This window comes from Bubalus kerabau, chromosome 13, assembly GCF_029407905.1.
Source record: "Bubalus kerabau isolate K-KA32 ecotype Philippines breed swamp buffalo chromosome 13, PCC_UOA_SB_1v2, whole genome shotgun sequence".
Classification (NCBI taxonomy): Eukaryota; Metazoa; Chordata; class Mammalia; order Artiodactyla; family Bovidae; genus Bubalus; species Bubalus kerabau.
In genome coordinates, this window is record NC_073636.1 from 51,982,959 (window position 1) to 52,005,519 (window position 22,561).

Consider the following 22,561-nt stretch of genomic DNA (forward strand, 5'->3'; position numbering starts at 1 on the left):
TGTGTGGTAGTTTGAGCACTCTTTGGCATTGCCTTTCTTTGGGATTGGAATGAAAACTGACCTTTTCCAGTCCTGTGGCCACTGCTGAGTTTTCCAAATTTGCTGGCATATTGAGTGCAGCACTTTTACAGCATCATCTTCCAGGATTTGAAATATCTTTTTTGTACAAAAACGTGAAGATCTTTTTTGGACAGTTCTTCTGTGTATTCTTGCTACCTCTTCTTAATATCTTCTGGTTCTTTTAGGTCCATACCATTTCTGTCCTTTATTGAGCCAATCTATTTCATGGCAAATAGATGGGGAAACAGTGTCAGACTTTATTTTTTTAGGCTCCAAAATCACTGCAGATGGTGATTGCAGCCATGAAATTAAAAGACGCTTACTCCTTGGAAGGAAAGTTATGACCAACCTAGATAGCATATTAAAAGCAGAGACATTACTTTGCCAGCAAAGATCCATCTAGTCAAGGCTATGGTTTTTCCAGTGGTCATGTATGGATGTGAGAGTTGGACTGTGAAGAAAGCTGAGCGCCGAAGAATTGATGCTTTTGAACTGTGGTGTTGGAGAAGACTCTTGAGAGTCCCTTGGACTGCAAGGAGATCCAACCAGTCCATTCTAAAGGAGATCAGTCCTGGGTGTTCTTTGGAAGGACTGATGCTAAAGCTGAAACTCCAGTACTTTGGCCACCTCATGCGAAGAGTTGACTCATTGGAAAAGACTCTGATGCTGGGAGGGATTGGGGGCAGGAGGAGAAGGGGACGACAGAGGATGAGATGGCTGGATGGTATCACTGACTCGATGGACGTGAGTTTGAGTGAATTCCGGGAGTTGGTGATGGACAGGGAGGACTGGCTTGCTGCAGTTCATGGGGTCGCAAAGAGTCAGACACGATTGAGTGACTGAACTGAACTGAATGACTACTGATGTTGAGTATCTTCTCATGGGCTTGTTGACCATTTGTATATCATCTTTGGAGAAATGTCTATACAAGCTTTCAGCACATTTTTTCAAATTTAAGTTGTTTGGGGGGGGTTGTTGTTAAATTATAGGAGTTCTTTATATATTACAGATGGTAATCCCTTATCAGCTATATGATTTGCACGTATTTTCCTCCAATTCTGTGGGTTGAGTTTTCACTCTCTGGATAGTATCCTTTGATGCAAAAAACATTTTGCATTTTGATCAAGTTCAATTTATTTTTTCTTTTGTTGCTCTGCGTTTGGTTTCATGCTTAAGAAACCATTGCCTGCTACTAGGTCATGAAGATTTTCACCTGTTTCCTTCTAACAATTTTATGGTTCCAGAGGCACTCTGTGATGAAGGGCCTGCTTCTTGTGCATGGCATACAGTAGGCATTTATCTTTGTTTGTGACCTATATGCCACACAAGGTTCTTGTGTCCCCTGTCACACCAAACTCACCCTGCCACGAAGTCTCAAGGACCACGCTCTTCTCTTGCCCACTCACAGGGGGTGAGGGGTTCTGCACTGCTGCAGGGCACACGTCCTCAGTCCCAAGTCCTGAGAAATGGGTGCTCACAGCTACAAAGAACAAGGTAAATACAGAAATGACCCTAGGGTGGCTAGAGACCCCAAAGGGAAAGTTTCAGCTAGAAGCCACTTTGAAGACTGAATAAGATTTCAACAGGCAAAGATCATTTGTGGTGAAGCCAGAGCTGGATAGCTGGAGAGCTTGTGGATAGACAGTACCGGCCCCAGGGTGGGAACTGGCCGCAGGGGGAGCATTAATTGGGGGCAGAGCTGGCAGTAGGAAAGGAAGGCCTTTCAGGGAGGTAGGGGAGCCACATCTCATGGGCAATGGGGAGCCATAGTAGGTTTTTGAGTAAGGGAGGACTCTTGAAGGCTGCAGTTTTCTAACTGCTCAAATTCCACTATGGTCTACAGCTGGTAAGACTGGTGGTAGGGAGACAAATTTCAAGTAAGAAACCATCATTTATGCTGGATGCCTTGGAATAAGTCATTGTGCCTCTCTGGGCTGCAGTTGCTGGTGACTTGGATGTCAGGGAGGGGGCAAGGAAGTGGGGGAAATAGAGAAACAGCTGTTTATCTTTGAAGAGGCTGGGAAAGCAGAACTTAGGGTGGGGCCAAGCGACAGACAGGATTTTCTGGGGCCACCAAGTGAAGGCATTCCTGGACACAGCCTGAGCTGGGAACATGGGCTCCTGGATGCCAGCTGGCAGCTGCCCTGCCCTCTCACTGGGTTGGCCAGCATAGTGTGTGGGGAAACAGGCCTGGGATCCCAGCAGGCTCTGAGACTGAGGTTCCCTAGGAGATCCCTGTGTGCCCAGCACAGTGCTCCCCAACCTCGTAGGCAACAGAACCAGCGTGACAACCTGCTATGGACTTCCTGCTCCAGCTCCTCCTCCTGGCCTTACCCATCCCAACAGGTAAGCTTTGCTAGCCGTTTCCTTCTCACAGGGCCTGGCCGCGGCAAGTCCAGCCTCTGTAGGCCTGGGCAGACTGAACTGTGTCTGGTCACAGGTTTAACTGCTGAGATTGAAGGAGGGCATGAGGAGGCGGTGACAGGGAACAGGGACGGTCTCTGGGGTGCCCAGAGGGGTTGCATTGCTGGGGGCAGGTCAGGGCGGGATTTGAGAGTGCATCTGGAACACCTTCTCGGGGGCAGAGCATGACCCCAGGCCTGCATTACAATCTTTCTTGTCCTGCCTCTCCCTCAGACCTGATCTCGTGGGGCGTCTCCAGTCCCGAGACCGTGAAGGGTGTGAAGGGGTCCTGCCTCGTCATCCCCTGCACCTTCAGCTTCCCTGCCAGTGTGAATGTGCCCGATGGCATCACAACCATCTGGTACTATGACTACTCAGGCAGACGGCAGGTAGTGAGTCACTCCACAAACCCCCAGCTGGTGGAGGCCCGCTTCCAAGGCCGTGCCCAGATGGTGGGGAATCCTGAGCTCAGGGTGTGCAACCTGCTGCTGAAGGATCTGCAGCCTGAGGACTCAGGCTCCTACAACTTCCGCTTCGAGATCAGCGAGGGCAACCGCTGGGTAGATGTCAAAGGCACAGCAGTCACTGTGACAGGTGAGAGCAGGGTCACCGACTGGAAGGGACTCCAGACTGCTCCTGGCCCCACTGGCTCACAGTTCCAACCCTGCCTAAACCCAAACCCAAACCCAGCCCTAATCTTGGCTGCAGTTCCAGCCCATCCCTGTGCCCCCTAGCATTTGCCCCCAGTGAACCCCTGGCTTCTCCTTCCCCTTGAAGTCCCCTGCCCCGGGCTGAGGTCTCCAGGGCAGGTGGTCTCAGGTACGGTGAAGGGCAGCCCCTAGCCTCCCGTCTTTGTCCTCAGAGGAGCTCATCATGCCTACCGTTGCCTCTCCGGCTGAGCTGCATGAGGGCATGGAGGTGGACTTCAACTGCTCCACTCCGTACGCATGCCTGCTGGAGCCGGTCACCCTGCGGTGGCAAGGCCAGGACCCTGCCCGCTCCACCACCTCCACACTCCAGAAGCTTGAGCCCACGGGCATCCACCACCAGGAGACCCTCCACATGGCCCTGTCCTGGCAGGACCATGGCCGGACCTTGAGCTGCCAGCTCTCAGCAGCCAACCATAAGACTCAGCGTGAGCTTCGTCTCCAAGTGCAGTGTGAGTGAACGTGGCAGGCAGGGTGGGTAGCACATCCTTGTTACTGAGCTCACACACATCTGTGGTTCCCCAGTGGAAACCATCCCTTTCCGGCCTGCAGAAATAGCCAGGCTGTGCTTGGACCTCCAGAGTGGAACAGGTGGAAAGACCACTAAGCCCCAAGAGTAGTATTGAAAGGCTCCCTCCACCTCCAGTCCCTGAAGCTAGGCTGGGCAGGGAAGGGGAGACTCAGCCGGAGAACTGGGGGTTGGCCAGTAGGGGCCCTGGGATTTAGACCAGCTCTGGAGGATGAGGAGGCGGCGAGGGTTCACCCCTTTCCTGCCACTCACACTCAATGACCAGGGTAACACTTGGACATGGCAAAGAGACAGTGGGAGGAATTCCAAGTCTTCACTTGATTATGCATCTTCCCATCACAGTAAAGACGGGCAGCCTGTTCTAGAACAACTGCCGTACATAGGCATCAGGCTGCTGGCTTCACCACTGACTAGATGAGCAAACTTGGGGCAAGTTACTCGCCTCTCAGAGCCTCTGTTTTCTCACTACCTCTCTGGAGTGGCAGTAATAATAAATACGTTTTATCTCACAGGATTGTTATGAAAATTAAAAGTGTGCTTAGCACCTTTTAAGCATGAAAAAATATTAGCTTCTATTATTTTCATAGTTACATAGATTAAGGACTTGAAAATACTAGTGAATAGTGAAGTCGCTCAGTCGTGTCCGACTCTTTGCGATCCCATGGACAGTAGCCAACCAAGCTCCTCCGTCCATGGGATTTTCCAGGCAAGAATACTGGAGTGGGTTGCCATTTCCTTCTCCAGGGGATCTTCCCGACCCAGGGATCGAACCCGGGTCTCCCGCATTGTAGGCAGACGCTTTACCGTCTGAGCCACCAGCAAAATACTAGCTTTTTTTTTTTGCCACACTGCGTGGCTTGTTTTGGCAAGAGGAGAAGAGGATGGCAGAGGATGGGATGGTTGGATGGCATCACCGACACAGTGGACATGAGTTTGAGTAAACTCTAGGAGTTGGTGATGGACAGAGAGGCCTGGCGTGCTGCAGTCCACGGAGTAACAAAGAGTCAGACACGACTGAGCAACTGAACTGAACTGAACTGCATGGCTTGTGGGATTTCAGTTCCCTGACTAGGGACTGAACCTGGGTCACAGCAGTGAAAGCCCAGAGTCCTAACTACTAGGCAATCAGGGAACTCCTGAAAATATTAGCTTTTATTAGCATAGTTACATAGAGAGAGGCTTGAGAACAAGATTTAAAGAAATGCAGTTTCTTTGTATCGTTAGCATCTCCCAGCAAATGAGTTAACCATTCTCAGAGAGAATTTGACTCTGCCTTTAGCCCTTGTGTTTGATGGTTTGTCCCTTGCCAGCAGCTGCCACAAGCCACCAAAGCAAGCAGTGTGCCCATGGCCCTCAGATAGAAGAGATGGCGATGGACATGTCATGGGGCAGAAAGCCACTGAAGGCAGTGTAGGCTGAATGCTATGCCAAGCATCAAGGCATCAGGCTGTCAGTAGACACGGACAGGAGCAGGCTTCCTCACAATGTGAGGCCAGTGCCTGCCCTGGACAGGGGACTGATGGGAGTTCTGGTTTATCTGGGTGGGCTTCCTTAGCGCAGAGTGTTGAAAGGGGAGTGGAAAAATGCCCCTGCCTTCCCTGGGCACCATACTCGACAACCCCTGTCATGCCTTGCAGATGCCCCCAAGCATGTGGAAATCCTCCTCAGCCCCTCGGGGCGGAACATCCTTCCAGGGGATCTGGTCACACTCATCTGCCAGGTGAACAGCAGTCACCCTCAGGTCAGCTCTGTGCAGTGGGTCAAGGATGGGACGCACCTCAAAAACCGGAGTCGAGTACTACAGTTGCCCCGGGCAGCCTGGGCTGATGCTGGCGTCTACACCTGTGAAGCTGGGAATGGCGTGGGCTCTTTGGTCTCACCTCCTGTCAGCCTCCACATCTTCAGTGAGTCCTGGGTGAGCCTGGATCTTGACCAGAGTGTAGGGAGGCATCCAGGCCATGAGGGCTGAGGGAAACGAGGCCAAGGTGCCTCCTGGGATGCCTGTGTGAAGTTCCAGCTTGGCTTCTGACAGATGGCAAACCTCCCTGGCAATGAACAGGGCAAAGAAATGCATGGCCAGCCCAGGAGGCTCCTCCTCAGAGGGTTGTGATGTACAGCGCGCAGAGGTTTAGGCTGCAACCCTGGGGGGTGGGGCCTGGAAGTCGCCTGAGTAGCCCTCAGTGTGCTCTATGCTGCCCCCCAGTGGCTGCGGTCCAGGTGAGCCCCTCAGGCTCGATTCTGGAGAACCAGACTGTGACGCTGGCCTGCAACACACCGAAAGAAGCGCCCAGGGAGCTGCGCTACGCATGGTACAAAAACCACGAGCTGATGAAGGCCACCCACAGTCGCATCCTCCAGCTGCACTCAGTCACCAGGGCCGATACAGGCTTCTACTTCTGTGAGGTGCAGAATGCCCAGGGCAGAGAGCGCTCTGACCCAGTCAGCGTGGTGGTCCGCCGTAAGTGGGGGGGACGAGGGCTCTGGAGCTGGGAGCCAGGCCAAAGATTAGAGCCCCTGCAGGAGGGTTGGGGTCCTGGGCCGGCGTGCCCTTGAGCTCACATCTGGGCAAGGCTTTGAACCCCCCAGACCTCAATGTCCTATTTTAAACAACTTTTTATTTTGAAATAAGTTCAAACTTAAAAGTTGCAAGAAAAAATACAAAGAATTATCATATACCTTTAACCTTGATTCCCATTTTTTAACATTTGATTTTCTTTCTAACTATATATTATATTTGTATGTATATATGTACTCACACACATATACATATGCATATACACATGCACATATATGTGTGCACTCTTGCACACATTTTTGCTACACATACACTCTATTCACATGTGTATATACACATGCCCTCTATATGTATACATGCACACATAATCTATCTATCTATCTATCCATTTATATTCTTCAGGCATAATGGCCCTTTACTCCTTAATTTCTCAGCATGTATTTCCTAGGGTCATTCTCATGCATAACCACAGTACAATTATATGTAGTCAAGAAACTTAACATTCATACAAGATCATTATATAATTCACAATCCATGTTTAAATTTTACCAGTTGGCCCGATAATGTCCTTTATGGTAATTTTTTTTTTTCTGGTTTAGGATTCAGTTCAGGATCTTGCATTGCATTAAGTTGTCAAATCTCTTTATTCTCCTTTCTTCAGTCTTTCCTTGTCTTCCTTGACATTGAACCCTGACCAGCACAGGTCAGTTGTTTTGTGATAGTCTCACCTTGCATTGGTCTGAATGGAGCAGACCAAGCCCATGCACCTGGGCAGAGACACCACAGACATGATTCTGTGTCTGTCTCCCCGTGTCACCTCAAGAGGCACATGGGGTCAGTTTGTGTCATTGCTGGGAGTGTGGACTTCGATCATTTGCTGCAGTGCTGTCCTCTGCCAGCTTTCTTTACCAGTTGTCCCACCATTAAAGTGGAATCTCTGGATCCCCACTCTCAGGGTGACTGCAAGGATTGACTAGGATGAACTAGGATGACAGAGTGATTTGCCCAGTCTGGGGACAAATAGGAGCTGCTGGGGTCACTAACTTTTCCCAGGGCATCATGGGACAAAGTAGGTGCAGGGGTCAGAGGCTATAAGAGGAAATCCAGGAATGCACCTGTTGAGGGTAACAGGCCTGTCCCTCATCTCCACACAGACCCACCCCTCACCCCACACCTAACTGCCTTCCTGGAGACGCAGGAGGGACTGGTGGGCGTCCTCCAGTGCTCTGTGGTCAGCGAGCCCCTGGCTACTCTGGTGTTGTCACATGAGGGCCTCGTCCTCGCCTCAACTTCCAGAGAGGGTGACCAGAGCCCACGCTTCAGTGTCTACTCTGCCCCAAACTCCCTGCGCCTGGAGATTCGAGACCTGGGGCCAACGGACAGTGGGGAGTACACCTGCTCAGCCACCAATTCCCTTGGGAATTCATCCTCCACCCTGGACTTCCATGCCAATGGTAAGATGGTCCCACTGGGGCTGGTAGAAGGAGCCTGAGGAGGAGGCCTGCTCTGGCCTCTTCCTCCTGAGAACCAACAGGGCTCAACTGAAGGCCTGACCTAGCTGGCTAGAAAAAAAATCACATCAAAGATCTGAGCTATACAGTCATCCCAGTCCCAGAGTTTCCCTGTAAGTCAAAGCAAAACGAGAAACGTGGCAGATTGAGTTATTCCTTTTGTATCCATTCTGACTCTGAACGTACAGGGTTTTTCAATGCACATTCATTTGTTTTTTATTTACTGAACATTTGGGGCAGACTCTGTGGTAGGAGTCAGATGCAGAAGCCCAAATAGAGAGGCTGAGTCTCGGTGCACATGTTGCCCTTCCCTCCTTCTGAGGCAGACATAGCTAATTGATCAAGCCAGGTTTTTGACAGAGGCCTAGGATCTGGCCCAGAATCCTGCTCAACCATGCTGCAGCCAGGTACCAATAGATCTGAATTGGCATTCAAGGTCAAACCCTTCTGATCATCAAGAGATTCACAGAGCTGATGCCATGATGCTCAGACCTCCTGATAATTGAGTTGGGAGAAGCCCAGGAAGGCTTCCTGCTGTGGGTGGCACGGAGCCGCAGACATGCAGGGGAGCTGAGCTTTCTTCTCTCCTTCTCTGCTAGTGGCCCGCCTCCTCATCAGCCCAGCAGCAGAAGTGGCAGAAGGGCAGGCGGTAACACTTAGCTGTAGGAGCAGCCTGAGCCCAATGCCTGACACCCGCTTCTCCTGGTACCGGAATGGGGCCCTGCTTCTTGAGGGGCCCAGCAGCAGCCTCCTGCTCCCTGTGGTCTCCAGCACTGATGCCGGCTCATACCACTGTCGGGCCCAGGATGGCCATGGCACCAGCGGGCTCTCCTCACCTGCTGTCCTCACCGTCCTCTGTGAGTAGCCTTCCCTCCAGCCCCTGCCTGCTGTGGGAAGATGAGCCACCGGAGCCCATCAGCCCCCTCCTCCAGGACCTCCTGACTCTGTCCTGGCCAGAGTCCCGAGAGAAGGCAGCCGCGAACCTGGTCACCATGGCCCTGACCGCCCTAGCTGAAATATGGAGACCGAGCCTAGGGCATCCCATTTCCCCATCCCAGTCCCATTATAGCTCTGCCTCTAGCCTCAGACCCATCATGGACACCATGTCCAAGCTTTATCCTCTGCAGCTGGGCCCTGGGACACTCTACTCCTATATATGTAGACACGCCCCATAGGTGGCACCCTCACAGGTACAGACACAAAGGCAGAGCCTCCCCACACAGGCCTGCATCTCGTCAAGGGTGGATGCTCCTGAACGGCTGACCAACATTCAGGACACACTCAGCTTCCAGCACGGCTTCCCTAACATGTGCAGGACGCATGTCCAGGGACTGTCAGGAAGAGTGGTCACCTCTTGGGGGTTTTCTAGTGTTCAGGGTGAGATCACCTGGGGGTCTTGGTCCCACTCTTCAGAAATTTCTAGGAGGAGGGCAATTTAGGCATTATCTGTTCTCATGGGAGCTGGCTTGGAGATCAGAGATAAGAGACAGGCAGGGTCTTAGGGGAGGGGGTGTGAAGAGAGGAAGCAGACAGTAAAACAACCAGGGATTGCTCTGTAGGTACCCTGCCCAGGAGCACAGGGCTGTTATGCAAGGTGGCTGCTAGCCCATACAGTTCTGGCAATGGCACCCCACTCCAGTACTCTTGCCTGGAAAATCCCAGGGACAGAGGAGCCTGGTAGGCTGCAGTCCATGGGGTCATGAAGAGTCAGACATGACTGAGCGACTTCACTTTCACTTTTCACTTTCCTGCATTGGAAAAGGAAATGGCAACCCACTCCAGTATTCCTGCCTGGAGAATCCCAGGGACGGCGGAGCCTGGTGGACTGCTGTCTATGGGGTCTCACAGAGTCGGACATGGCTGAAGCAACTTAACAGCAGCAGCAGCAAGCTAGAAAAAGGCCCTTCTTCCTCTGGGAAGACTCAGTCCAGTGCTAAGGCATAGTTTAGCACATGGGCATGGGCTGAGGTCCTGCCACCCAGGTCCGGTGGTCCTTGTATAATGCACAGTCTGCACAGCTGTTTGCGGCAGCTCCGGGTTCATGCCTTTGCTCAGTGTGTTCTGGGAGCCTAGCTAGCTTTGACTGCACCTGTGGGAGCCTGGCAGAGGCTGTGGGATAGTGCCCATACTCTTCTCTCTCCAGATGCCCCACGCTGGCCCACGTTCACTGCCCAGCTGGACCCTGACACCGCCGGAGCCGGTCAGCGAGGCCTCCTGTTGTGCCGTGTGGACAGCGACCCCCCGGCCCAGCTGCGGCTGTTCTACAGGGGTCGCGTGGTGGCCTCTTCCCTGCCATCAGGGGGCAGCTGTAGCACCTGCGGGAGCTGTTCCCCACGCACAAAGGTTACCAGAGCCCCCAACCTGCTGCGGGTAGAGATCCAAGACCCGGTGCTGGAGGACGAGGGCGTGTACCTCTGCGAGGCCAGCAACGTCCTGGGCAACGCCTCTGCCTCAGCGAACTTCAATGCCCAGGGTGAGGCAGGGCAGGGAGCAGGTCGCTTGGGGTCAGGGGCTGGTACTCGGAACCCTATTCATTTGCAACCCCCAGCTCCGAGGAAGGTCAGTTGGGCGAAACCACCTCCTGTCAACAGAGGGAGTTTGGTTTCCTCCCCTTTCCCCGTGGGCACCCAGAGGGGCTCCTTCCCACCTGCTCCAGACAGGGAGACAGGACCACTCACCCTGGGAACTAGGGGGAAGACGTCAGGGTTGAGGCCTGTCTCAGTAAGCCTGTGCTGCCTGCTCTCCAGCCACCGTCCTGGTCATCACACCGTCGCACACGCTGCAAGAAGGCACCGGAGCCAACCTGACTTGCAGGGTGAGCCGGGAAGCTGGCGGCCCTGCCAACTTCACCTGGTTCCGAGATGGGGCCCTGTGGGCCCAGGGCCCCCTAGAGACCCTGACGCTGCTGCCTGTGGCCAGAACAGATGCCGCCCTGTATGCCTGCCGCATCCTCACTGAGGCCGGTGCCCAGCTCTCCACCCCTGTGGTCCTGCAAGTGCTGTGTGGGTGATAGGCAAGGGGATTTGGGCCCTTGGAGGGTGGAGGGGGTGGTCTGGGGCAAACAGGGCTGAGGTTGAGTTTGAGGAGGCAAGAACATGGCTTGGGTGTGGGTGCGTGCAGGCCTAGACTGCGTATCTGGAGGAGGACAGCCTGGCAGCTGAAAGATGGTGAGCTGGGTAGGGGCTGGCCTGAGCTCCCCACTGTCTCTACAGACCCTCCAGACCCTCCAAAGCTGTCTGCTCTCCTGGATGTGGACCAGGGCCACACGGCTGTGTTTGTCTGCACTGTGGACAGTCGCCCTCCTGCCCAGCTGGCACTGTTCCACGGCGAGCACCTCTTGGCCACCAGCCCAGGGCTCCAGCTTCCATCCCGTGGCCGCCTCCAGGCCAAAACCACAGCCAACTTCCTGCAGCTAGAGGTCCAAGACTTGACCCTTAAGGACTCTGGTAGCTACCGCTGTGAGGCCAACAATGCCCTGGGATCAGCTAACACTTCCCTTTTCTTCCAGGTCCGAGGTGAGTGTCCTCTGTAGCTGTGGTGCATCCAAGTGTCCTGGGGGCCACTCTGCATATTTATGTAGAGATGTGTAATATATGGGCTTCCCAGGTGGTGCTAGTGCTAAAGAACCCCCGTGCCAATGCAAGAGATGCAAAAGATACAGGTTTGATCCCTGGGCCCGGAAGATCCTCTGGAGGAGGAAATGACAACCCACTCCAGTATTCTTGCCTGGAGAATCCAATGGACAGAGGAGTGTGGCAGGCTACAGACCATGGGGTCGCAGAGTTGGACACAACTGAAGCGACTTAGCACGCACATGGAATATGTAATGTATGTGTTAAGTCACTCAGTCATATTGGACTCTTTGTTACCCCAAGGACTGTAGCCCACCAGGCTCCTCAGTCCATGAGGTTCTCCAGGCAAGAATACTGGAGTGGGTTGCCATTTCCTCCTCCAGAGGATCTTCCCGAGGCAGGAATTGAACCCATGTCTTTTATGTCTCTTGCATTGGCAGGAGGGTTCTTTACCACTAGTGCCACTTTGGAGAAGGCAGTGGCACCCACTCCAGTCCTCTTGCCTGGAAAATCCCATGGGCGGAGGAGCCTGGTGGGCTGCAGTCCATGGGGTTGCTAAGAGTCGGACATGACTGAGTGACTGCATTTTCACTTTTCACTTTTGTGCATTGGAGAAGGAAATGGCAACCCACTCCAGTGTTCTTGCCTGGAGAATCCCAGGGACGGGGAGCCTGGTGGGCTGCCGTCTATGGGGTCGCACAGTCAGACACGACTGAAGCGACTTAGCAGCAGCAGCAGCAGCAGCAGCAGTGCCACTTGGGAAGCCCCATATAATGTACAAATGATCACATTTGTATGTACATTGTTGGTTGCTGTTTAGTTGCTAAGTTGTGTCCGACTATACATATATATATATATGAATATATCCATATTCTTCATTTATCTATCTGTATATATTCTTCTGTAATAATCCTGCCTAAGTGAATAAGCCAGAAAAGAACAAAGTTAATATCAATAATGCTGAAAAAAAAAACTTTTTTTTCCTCCCATAGTGACAAACATCAATTTTTGAACATTTTCCCTGGGACTTGTTTCTGTATCTCCTATTTATCCTACCCTTTTCACAGTCAGAGAAATTGAAGGTCAGAGATTTAGGGGCTTGCTCATGGTCACATGACCAGGAGGGGGCCCTGCTAGCTCTGGATGAATTCAATGCTGGTCTCTGGCACAGTCTGAGCTCTCAATCACCACTCTAGCTGTCCCTCCTTCTTACTCCCTCACTCTGCTCTCTTCCTGCCTCAAACCTGGGGGGAATGAGAGACAGCCCTTTGCCTGGTCTTCCGTTCCTGCACTCTCATGACTTGGAAGTTGGATGAGGAGATGGGCTAGAGAGAGCTGCTAATTTCCGCTTCCAAGCTGTTGGTCACCATGCTGAGGTCAACTCATGATCAAGACAGTGGCCCTTGGTTGGACCTAAATCCCTACCATTTCTGTGCTTTATGGGGTCAAAACAACATCTGTCAAGAGCTAGCACGTGCATGGCACTAGGGTTGGACCCAGGTGAGGCTCACCCTGTGGTGGGTGAGATATAATTGACAAACAAAACCACAACTCAAGGTGATGGGCAGTGAATGCCAGGTCAGAACCAAGGCAAGGGAGTCAGGCACAGGAGAGGAAGAGGCGTGAAGCTGCAGTGGGGCCCTCCACAGTGGTCTGGGTGAGCAGTGGCTCTGGCACATGTGGTTGGGGTCTTGCTGTCCTCATGTGCACACAAATGCAGTCCCAGATGCGGAAGGCCCTCACCTGCTCTTGGTTTCTCCCTGCAGGAGCCTGGCTCCGGGTGTCACCGTCACCTGAGCTCCAGGAGGGCCAGGCTGTGGTCCTGAGCTGCCAAGTACCCACAGGGGTCCTGGAGGGGACCTCATACCATTGGTACCGAGATGGCCAGCCCCTCCAGGAGTTCACCTCAGCCACAATCCGTTTTGCAGCCATAACTCTGAGCCAAGCTGGGGCCTACCATTGCCAAGCCCAGGCTCCCGGCTCAGCCACCACGAACCTGGCAGCCCCGGTTAGCCTCCATGTGTCTTGTAAGCACTTTGATCTGTTCATGTTTCTTGGGGAAGGAGGGAGCCAAGGGCATGACTGGGGAAGGGGATATTGAGCCCTGGTTCTGGACTCTACTTCTGAGAGAGTCCTAGATGAGGGACCACCTGCTTGGGCCCTGACCATTGTCTGCCTCGTGTAGATGCCCCTCGCCAGGCCACACTCACTACCCTCATGGACACAGGCCCTGGGCGACTGGGCCTACTCCTGTGCCGTGTGAACAGTGACCCTCCAGCCCAGCTACGACTGCTTCATGGGGACCGCCTTGTGACCTCTACCCTGCAAGGAGTGGGGGAGCTTGCGGGGAGCTCTCCCCGGCTACAGGTGGCTGTGGCCCCCAACACGCTGCGCCTGGAGATTCACAATGCAGTGCTGGAAGATGAAGGCGTCTATACCTGTGAGGCCACCAATGCCCTAGGCCAGGTCTTGGCCTCAGCCACCTTTGATGCCCAAGGTCAGAATGGTGGTGTGAGTGTGTGAGTGGGTGGCTCTTTTAAGAGAAGAGGAGGTTGGAGAGGGTTCTGGAAGCCTGAGACACAGGCAGGAGGGCTGAACACAGGACAGTGCATTCCCACTCTTCTTAAGGGCAGCAATCTCCAAACTTGGTTTTCACTGAAGAACCTTTTTTAAAAACAGAATTTTACATGGATGCCCAGGGGATAAAACTAATCAGACAGGGGTCACTCAAGGAGAAACCACAGCAGGGCTTTTAAGGCCTGTGTTCTCCCAGGTGCCCTCCAACAGGGTCAGGGAGGGCTCAGGGCACTCCAGGGAGAACTCTGCTGGGGACCACCTGACAGATGATGAACTGTTTCCCAAGCTCCATCTCTGAGCCCCACTTACAGGTGGGTCACCTGTGCCTCCCAGAGGCTGAGAGGCTTCCCACCCTACAGGTGGCTTGCTTTACACAGCCTTCGGTATTCCCTGGTGTCCCTGCGCCCTCTTCTCTCTCCAGCTGTGAGTGTGCAGGTGTGGCCCAAAGCCACAGTGCGGGAGGGGCAGCTGGTGAACCTGACCTGCCTTGTATGGACCACTCACATGACCCAGCTCACCTACACATGGTACCAAGATGGGCAGCAGCGCCCAGATGCTGCCCAGTCCATCGCCCTCCCCAATGTCACGGTCGTGGACGCCACCTCCTACAGCTGTGGTGTGTTGATCCCTGGCCAGACACTCCATCGCTCCAGGCCTGTCACCCTGGATGTCCTCTGTGAGTCTGGTTGGATGCAGGGTGGAGCTGGGAGGGATGACAACAGCTTGCGGGGATCAGGGCACGGCCGAGTCCCACAGTCATCTACCCCAGGAACTCAGTACCAAGCTGGCTAGTAATGGACAAGGAGCATTAGAGTTGGGGGACATTGGGGCAGAGGAGCAGTGCTGCAGGTTGGGCAAGTGGAGGCCATTGCGGGCAGGGAGCCAAAGCCTTCCTGTTTTGAATGCCACCTGCAAACTGGCCTCCTTCTCGCCTTTCTGCATTACAGATGCACCCCGCAGCCTGCGCCTGACCTATCTCCTGGAGAGCCGTGGCGGGCAGCTTGCCCTGGTGCTGTGCACCGTGGACAGCCGTCCACCTGCTCAGCTGGTCCTCAGCCATGCTGGCCGCCTCCTGGCCTCCTCAACCACAGCCTCAGCCCCCAACACCCTGCAGCTGGAGCTGTGGGAGCCCGGGCCCAGCGATGAGGGTCTCTACAGCTGCTCAGCCCGCAGTCCTCTGGGTCAGGTCAACACATCCTTAGAGCTGCGACTAGAGGGTGAGGCAGGGCCTAGCCGGGGTGGGATCAGCTATGGTGTCTTGCCAGGCCCAGCTGACCCTGTCTTCTTGGTACAGGTGTGCAGGTGACCCTGGCTCCATCAGCCGCTGTGCCTGAGGGAGCCCCTATCACAGTGAGCTGTGAAGACCCTGCTGCCCGCCCACCCACCCTCTATGCCTGGTACCACAACAGCCGTTGGCTGCAGGAGGGGCCAGAGGCCTCTCTCTCCTTCCCAGTGGTTACACGGGCTCACGCAGGAGCCTATACCTGTCAGGTCCGGGATGCCCAGGGTACACGCAGCTCCCAGCCCACAGCGCTGCATGTCCTCTGTAAGCAAGGGTCCTTGCCTGGGGGTGCCTAGGGTGAGTGGAGGGTGCTTCTGGGCCCTAGTCTGGGTGGGCACAAGACTGCACAGGACTGAACCTGGGAATGGACACTTGGGGAAAGACATAGCGGATGAGGGAAGATTCCTTAGGGTCCTCTGAACCCTGCCTGGAGGAATCTGCCCACAGGATTCCTGAAGCTGTCACTCCCCAGAAGTGACCATTTCCCCAGAGGCTTCATCCTCACCAATGCCAGGCAGGTGGGCAATGGATAGCACAGGGTTTCCAAGCAAGACCCTCAACTCTGCCCTGCTCTACCATCCAGATGCCCCCCGGGATGCCGCTGTGTCCTCCTTCTGGGACTCAAGGAGCAGCCCCATGGCTGTGGTACAGTGCACCGTGGACAGTGAGCCGCCTGCCGAGCTGGCCCTGGCCCGCAATGGCAAAGTTCTGGCCACCAGCAACGGCATCCCTGGCTTGGCAGTAGAGACGGGCCATGTCCAGGTGGCCCGCAATGCCCTGCGGCTGCGAGTGCAAGCTGTGCCCTCAGGGGACGAGGACACCTACGTCTGCACAGCTCGCAACTTGCTGGGCTCAGTCAGCACCACCTTGGGGCAGCTGCAGGCAGAAGGTGAGCTGGCCAGGAGGCAGGAGGGGTGCCGTTGCTATGGGGTCTGAGTCTGTGTGAGGGGTGGGGCTCCCACAAGAAGAAGCTGGCTGGCCTGACTTGATGGGGAGGAACAGTGCCCACTGGAGGGGGGTTGCTCAGCCTGAGGGGGATAAACAGCCTGGCTTTTGGAGAGCTCCCTACAGGAGAGGTGGGTGGAGATATGGCAACAACTCAAGGGGAGCATGGGTGGAGGGGAGACATAACCTTGCCCTCAGAGAGCCCAGACTGTGGGTGGGAGCACAGACCTGCCCTGGGGAAACTGGGAATGGGAGGACTGATCCAATCTTATCTTCAGGGAGCTCAGTTTGAGGGACAAGGTGCAGTCCCATCCTTGGGGCATTCAATCTGAGGGCAAGACACAGCCTCATCCATCAAAAAGCCTGAATTGATGAGAGAGGGAGGCACCACTTTGCCCCAGAAGTCTCCAGGGCAAGGAGAGGTAGCCCTGATGGCAGTCTGATGGGGGAGACACAGTCCCACCTTTGGGATCCAGATCCCATATTATGCACAGAGGACAAGCCAGAGGCTGCAGCTCCCACAGGCCTGCAGACCCCAACAGCGTCTGGTCCTGCAGGTGTGCATGTGGTGGCCGAGCCAGGGCTAGATGTGCCCGAGGGCGCAGCACTGAACTTGAGTTGTCAGCTCCCTGGTGGCCCTGGGCTCATGGGCAACTCCACCTTCACTTGGTTCTGGAATGGCCGGCGACTACACACGGAGCCTGCGCCCACCGTCGCCTTCACCCACGTGGCCCGTGACCAAGCTGGGATGTACCACTGCCAGGCTGAGCTCCCCACTGGGGCCATCGCCTCTGCTCCAGTTACCCTCCGGGTGCTCTGTGAGTGTCACATCCTTGACATCCTCCCCCTGCCTCAGTCTCCCCACATCTCACATGCCTGTTTCAGGTCTTCCTCCTCTTCTGTCTGCAAAAACCAAGGACTTCACAGCAATGGAGTCCTGGGTCAGAGAATTCCCACTGACTGGTGTGTGATCTTATGCCTCCCTGCCTTGGTTTCCTTATCTATAAAATGTCAGTCCCCTCTCCTTGTGAGGAGTGCAGGAGGTAGAGCATGCAGAATGCCTGGCACACAGTAAGCCCTCATCAAACTTAGCCCCTTATTTTACTCTTCACAAGAGCCCACACTGTATTAGTCAGCTATTGCTGTGTAACAAGCCACCCCAAAACCTAGTGCTTAAAGCGACAGCCACTTTTTATTTGCTCACAAGTCTACAGGTCAGAAATTTGGGCTGGGCTAGCAGTTCTGCTGGCCTTACATCATGTGGCTGCAGTTTCACCTTCTTGGCTGGCAAATGGCGTGGGCTGTCGGTTGGGCCTCGTGTGTCTAGCACGCTGGCCTGGGCTTCCACTTGGTTGTTTTCCAAGGAGAGCAGAAGCTGCAAGGCCCATTGAGGTCTAGCCCTGAAGTCACACAAAGGCACTTTTGCCTTCAAAGGGAGTCACAGATTTAAAGAGTGAGGAAACAGGCTCTGCCTTTTAATGGAAGGAGCAGCAGTCGCCTTGCATGGGATACAAGGAGGGGAGGAATTGTGTAGTTGTTTCTGCAGTCACCACACTCCCTGTCTTCCTACAGATCCCCCCAAGACACCCACGATGACGGTTTTTGTGGAGCCTGAGGGTGGCATCCAAGGCATTCTGGACTGCCGAGTAGACAGCGAGCCCCTGGCCAGCCTGACCCTCCACCTTGGCAGTCGGCTGGTGGCCTCTAGCCAGTCCAAGGTTGCTCCTGCCAAGCCACACATCCATGTCTCAGTCACCCCCAATGCCTTGAGGGTGGTCATAGAGGAGCTGAGGCCCAGTGACCAGGGGGAATATGTGTGCTCCGCCTCTAATTCCCTGGGCTCTGCCTCTGCTGCCACCTACTTTGGAACCAGAGGTGAGACCCCCCACCCTATCTCCTAGGCTGCGCTGCACAAAGGCCCGGCTCTCAGATCCAGAGGCTTCCTTCTGAGGTCTTTCCTGAATCCCTTCTGCTTGTCTAGTCTAGACTGATCGCTTGAAACTCCTTTGCATGGGGAAATTTCCAAGGGAAAGTAGAACTTAAAATAGGTTTCATCTTGGGGGAGTCAGCTTGGGAGGGAGAATCAGAGGCCTGGAGCCACAGCCACCCCCTAAGCCTCACCTCGTGTTACAGCCCTGCACCGCCTGCAGCTGTTCCAGCAGCTCCTCTGGGTCCTGGGACTGCTGGCTGGCCTTCTCTTCCTTCTGCTGGGCCTGGGGACCTGCTACACCTGGAGGTGGGTCTGGAGCTAGAAGGTGAACAGAGTAACCTCATCCTTCCCTCATGTCCTTCCTACCAAATTCACAAGCTCCATACTTTCTAGCCTGTCCCTCTCCTTCCCTCTGCTCCAAATTTGAGAAGCCTAAAATTGTCTCTAAATCTATCTTTCTATAGTTTTCTTCTTTCCTTGTCTCTGCTCTCTCACTGCTGAAGAAAGGACTGGGGAGGAAGAAAGATCAAGTAGCCTATTCTCCACAAATCTCCCCCACTGCTCTGTGTATCGAGCAGGGTGTAAACTTACAGGGTGGGGGAATGGAACGGGGGCAGGCCGGGGAGGAGAGAGGCTCTCTGAGTCCACTCTTGTCCTTGCAGAAGGAGGCATTTTCATAAGCTGAGAGAGGGTGAAAATTCAGTGGAGATGGCTTCTCAGAAGGAAACCATGCAGGTATCCATGCACCATGTGGGCACATGTAGACACAGTACTTGGCTAACCTGCGCTGTGGGACTGGCACCGAGAGATTATTCTCATTTATAGGACAGTGCTTGGGGCTGGGGGAGATTGGAGAGAGAGCACAGAGACCCAGCACCCTCTAGAAGACAGTGGGGGCCACATTCTGAGTAGGGCAGAGCACTCACGGGCTTGCTGCTTGGCTGCCTGAATAACTGGAGCAGACATTCTGAACTGAGCAGCATCACCTCTACTTCCAGGACCCCACCTGGGTTTTAGGGTCTCTCTTCCTCACTCCTGATTCTGCCCATCACCTTTGCAGGGGTGAAAGTCTGTTTTCCCTCCCCCGTGGTGTGTCCCTTTCTGTAGATAATCCATTTGGTGGGCCAGGGCTCCCAGCCACATTTTCAGCCATGCACACTCTCTCCAATCCCCTGGGGACCCATACCCAGGCCTGGGGACTTGGAGGACTGCCCTCCAGAGCTAGAGGTCAGGTGATGACTGCTCCCAGAGTCCTCCAGTGACCAGTTTTCTCGGTGGGAAGCTCATTGATCCTTATGCAGCCACATCTTGGACCTCATGCTGGACTCTGCCCCTGAGCTGACCTGTGGCATTTCCTGCCTTTAGGAGGAGGAAGTCACCAGAATCTGTGATGACTCGGACCCTGTGAACAATGCAGCGTTGGGTCCTGACTCCCTCTGAAAACATCTCTGTGGCATCTGACTTTCTATGACCTGGCTCCAACCCCCAAGAAAAATGGGTGGTGAGAGGTGGTGGTGAACCTCAATCTACCCATAAGGGTGTTGACCCTGGGCAACTCTGAAGAAAAATGAATTGATCACGTTGTCTATTTCTCTTTCTCTCTTCTCTGGATCTCATCTCTCTATTTATCTTCCAATGCACTACCTCTTCACGTCTTCTTCCTCCAAGCTCACTGTGGACTTCTGGGATGGATTAGAATAGAAGAAGAGCTTTCTATATCATTACAAGCTGGTCACGGCACCCTATAGTGACTAGAATATAAGTTAGGCTGCTCTAAAAAGACCAAATACAGTAACTTCAACATGAAAGAATTTGATTTTTCTCTCTCATACTAGTCTGGGTATATTATGGTGGTTTAAAATGTTGGAGCTCTGGATCCTTCTCTTTTGTTTTTCTCCATCCCTAAAATGTTGCTTCTGATTGTGAAGTTCACAATGATCCCATTGGGCTCATACTCCTTCCAGCAAGAAGAAGTGGAATGAAAGGCACACTCATTCCCATTGTGGATACAACCCAGAAGTTCTGGCTGGAATTTGGTCATATGGCTACTCCAAGCTGCAAGGGATTTTGGGAAATGTAGTTTTTATTATATTTCCAAAGGACTCCCAACTATGGACTCATCCCTGAGACTTTGAGAACACTGATGAGAAGGCTGCCAGCAGGCCATATTCTGTCTCAGTGCCCATCTACTGAAGGCCAGGGTATGCCCCTGTCCTTTCTGGTCATGAGTCCTGGAGGAGGTAGTGCCTTTCACACATTAAGACTGAGAAAGTCAAGAAGGATTTGTGGTCGCTAGGGAGAGGGAATGCCAGGCAGTTGAGTTGCCTGAACAGGCATCTTGTGCCAGGTCTAGCCCTTGAAAGAAGAGGTGCCTCCATTTACACTCCCCACCCCCAGAGAGTGTGGGGAGCAGACATCGTATCAGCATCCTTGTTTCTGCTCCAAGTGCATTCCTGTCCAGGATCAAGTGAGCTCACGTCCTCTTCCTGGAAGTGTGTGCACCAGGGGTTACTAAGACAAACAAGGGTCACTAAGAAAGAATAACGTGCCCCTAGGGAAGTCAGTGCCTGAGGGGAACCAGTTCTCGGGGGGCTAGTGACTCCTTTGGTATCCTGGTGGCACATGGTGGGAGGAGCACGGGGCTCACCACTCTGGGATTTGAGTTGAGAAATGTGGAGAGAAGTGGGAAGTTGGCATAGGAGCTAACAGGTTGGGAAGAGATTGAAGGCCAGGTGAGCTTCATGCAGCCATACATGGACCCTTCTGGTTCCAGGCCCCGTTCTTATTAGTGCCCAATTGCCAGGCTCTTCCTGGGGTCTATCAAACATGTCCTCCCAATAAACATCCATCCTGTGGCATAACTGGAATGAATCATTTTCTTGAAAGCCAACTGCTGGACTGGAACACAGAGGATTAGAATGTGAGTGGTGTTTATTCTGGAAGACTGTCTGCTGAAGGCAGCAGTGGGTGCAAAGTACATAACATTTACCACAAACTACCTTACACTCAAGCAATTCATGCTCCTTCCTGCTCCTTGAGGCTCTGGGCACCGTTCACCTCTGCTCCCATGACCAGCACTGTGCTTGGCATGCTGTGGGCAAGCACTTGGTAAGGGGTATTTTTTCTACATTGCTATTAAGTAGAAACTGTGGGTTAAAATGGGACAGGGAGAGAGCAAGCCAAATGCAGCCGAATATTCCCTGGTGGCTCAGGTAAAGAATCTGCGTGCAATGCAGGAGACTTGGGTTTGATCCCTGGGTTGGGAAGGTCCCCTGGAGACGGGAATGGCAACCCACTCCAGTATTCTTGCCTGGAGAATTCCACGGACAGAGGAGCCTGTCGTGCTACAGTCCATGGGGTCGCACAGAGTGTGACACAACTGAGCATGCACGCAGCTAGCAAGGAAGAGAGGGTGAGGGGAGGACCACGAGTAGACACAGGAAGGATGGCTCCTGGGGGATTTGGGAACATTTGACCTGGAGTCTTCACCTGCTTCTGTGCACCTCCAAGTGGGTGTAGGTCCACCAGGGATTGGAAGATTCTCAGAGAGGTTAGTTGTGTCCACCCCCGGTGGTCTGAGCCTCCTCAAGACTTTTGAAATAACGTTTAATTCAAGCGTAGCACAGAGAAAAGTGCACACATTTTAAACGTACAGCTCAATGACTTTTCACAAAGTGAATATACCCATGCAACCAGCCCCCAGAGTCTCCTTTGTGTCCCTCCCCCAGTCGCAAGCCCCCAAAGCTAACTAGAAAAAGACACCCCTCTTTTCTCCCATTTGGGAAGGATTTGGGGAAGAAGTTTCACAAGAGAATGTGGATCCTGACAGAGGGCAAATCAGGAAGTTACAAGTCCTTATCCACAGGAGGAGGGGTTGATGGCTATCTAGCCTGTCTACACTGGAGCACCCAGCATAACCAAAGTGATCTATGTCTGTACTAGGTCTGGTTCCCCAAGACAAGGTTTCATGTGCAAGTGACCTATTAAGGATGTGTTCCCAGGGGAGACCAGGAAAGGGGTGGAGGAAGCAGGACAGGCAAAGGGAGGAAGTTAAGGACACACAGCATTTTTTTATAACGTCTCAAAACTAAGAACCACCCTAAGGTCCAGCAACAGTAGTGTCAATGAAGAAAACACGTGGTTATAGTCCACAATTGAATGCTACTCAGCAGTGAGTATAATTGAGCTGAAGTCATACACCCCAGGCTGGATACATCTCACAAACTGGGGAAAAAGTTTTCAACTCATACTCCAGACAAAGGGTTCATCTCCCTTATATAGAGAGTTCCTTCCAAGTTGTTAAGAGAAAGACCTCAATAGAAAAATGAGCTGGAAATATGAATAGGCAATTCAGGGGAAAAGACATACAAACTGTTCTTAAATGTGTGAATAAATATTCAACCTGACTCATAAGACAAAATGGAAATGAAGACTCCATTTTCACTTGCAGACTAGCAAATATCATATCAATAAAGTCTTGATAACTGTGTTGGGAAGGCTGTAGGAAAATGAGCACCCCAGATGCAATTG

The 22,561-nt window shown here is 53.3% G+C and overlaps 1 protein-coding gene across 1 annotated transcript; it reads left to right on the top strand.

Moving 5' to 3' along the window:
* Positions 1 to 2,139: 2,139 nt before the first annotated feature.
* Positions 2,140 to 20,009, top strand: SIGLEC1 (sialic acid binding Ig like lectin 1). Its single transcript, XM_055543161.1, has 21 exons — positions 2,140 to 2,406; positions 2,698 to 3,057; positions 3,326 to 3,622; positions 5,337 to 5,603; positions 5,903 to 6,157; positions 7,369 to 7,668; positions 8,325 to 8,582; positions 9,869 to 10,198; positions 10,473 to 10,727; positions 10,938 to 11,240; positions 13,064 to 13,324; positions 13,483 to 13,794; positions 14,296 to 14,550; positions 14,822 to 15,091; positions 15,169 to 15,420; positions 15,740 to 16,045; positions 16,659 to 16,919; positions 17,674 to 17,976; positions 18,235 to 18,337; positions 18,694 to 18,766; positions 19,397 to 20,009. The coding sequence occupies exons 1-21, from the start codon at positions 2,358 to 2,360 to the stop codon at positions 19,469 to 19,471; spliced, it is 5,145 nt and encodes a 1,714-aa protein (XP_055399136.1). The 5' UTR covers positions 2,140 to 2,357; the 3' UTR covers positions 19,472 to 20,009.
* The last annotated feature ends 2,552 nt before the right edge of the window (positions 20,010 to 22,561 follow it).

Bases quoted from the DNA above. Each gene is read 5' to 3' on its own strand.
- SIGLEC1 (XM_055543161.1), top strand. From the start codon at position 2,358: ATGGACTTCCTGCTCCAGCTCCTCCTCCTGGCCTTACCCATCCCAACA. The intron at 13,795-14,295 runs GTCAGAATGGTG...TTCTCTCTCCAG, and splicing joins AGCCACCTTTGATGCCCAAG to CTGTGAGTGTGCAGGTGTGG. The intron at 18,338-18,693 runs GTGGGTCTGGAG...TTGTCCTTGCAG, and splicing joins GGGACCTGCTACACCTGGAG to AAGGAGGCATTTTCATAAGC.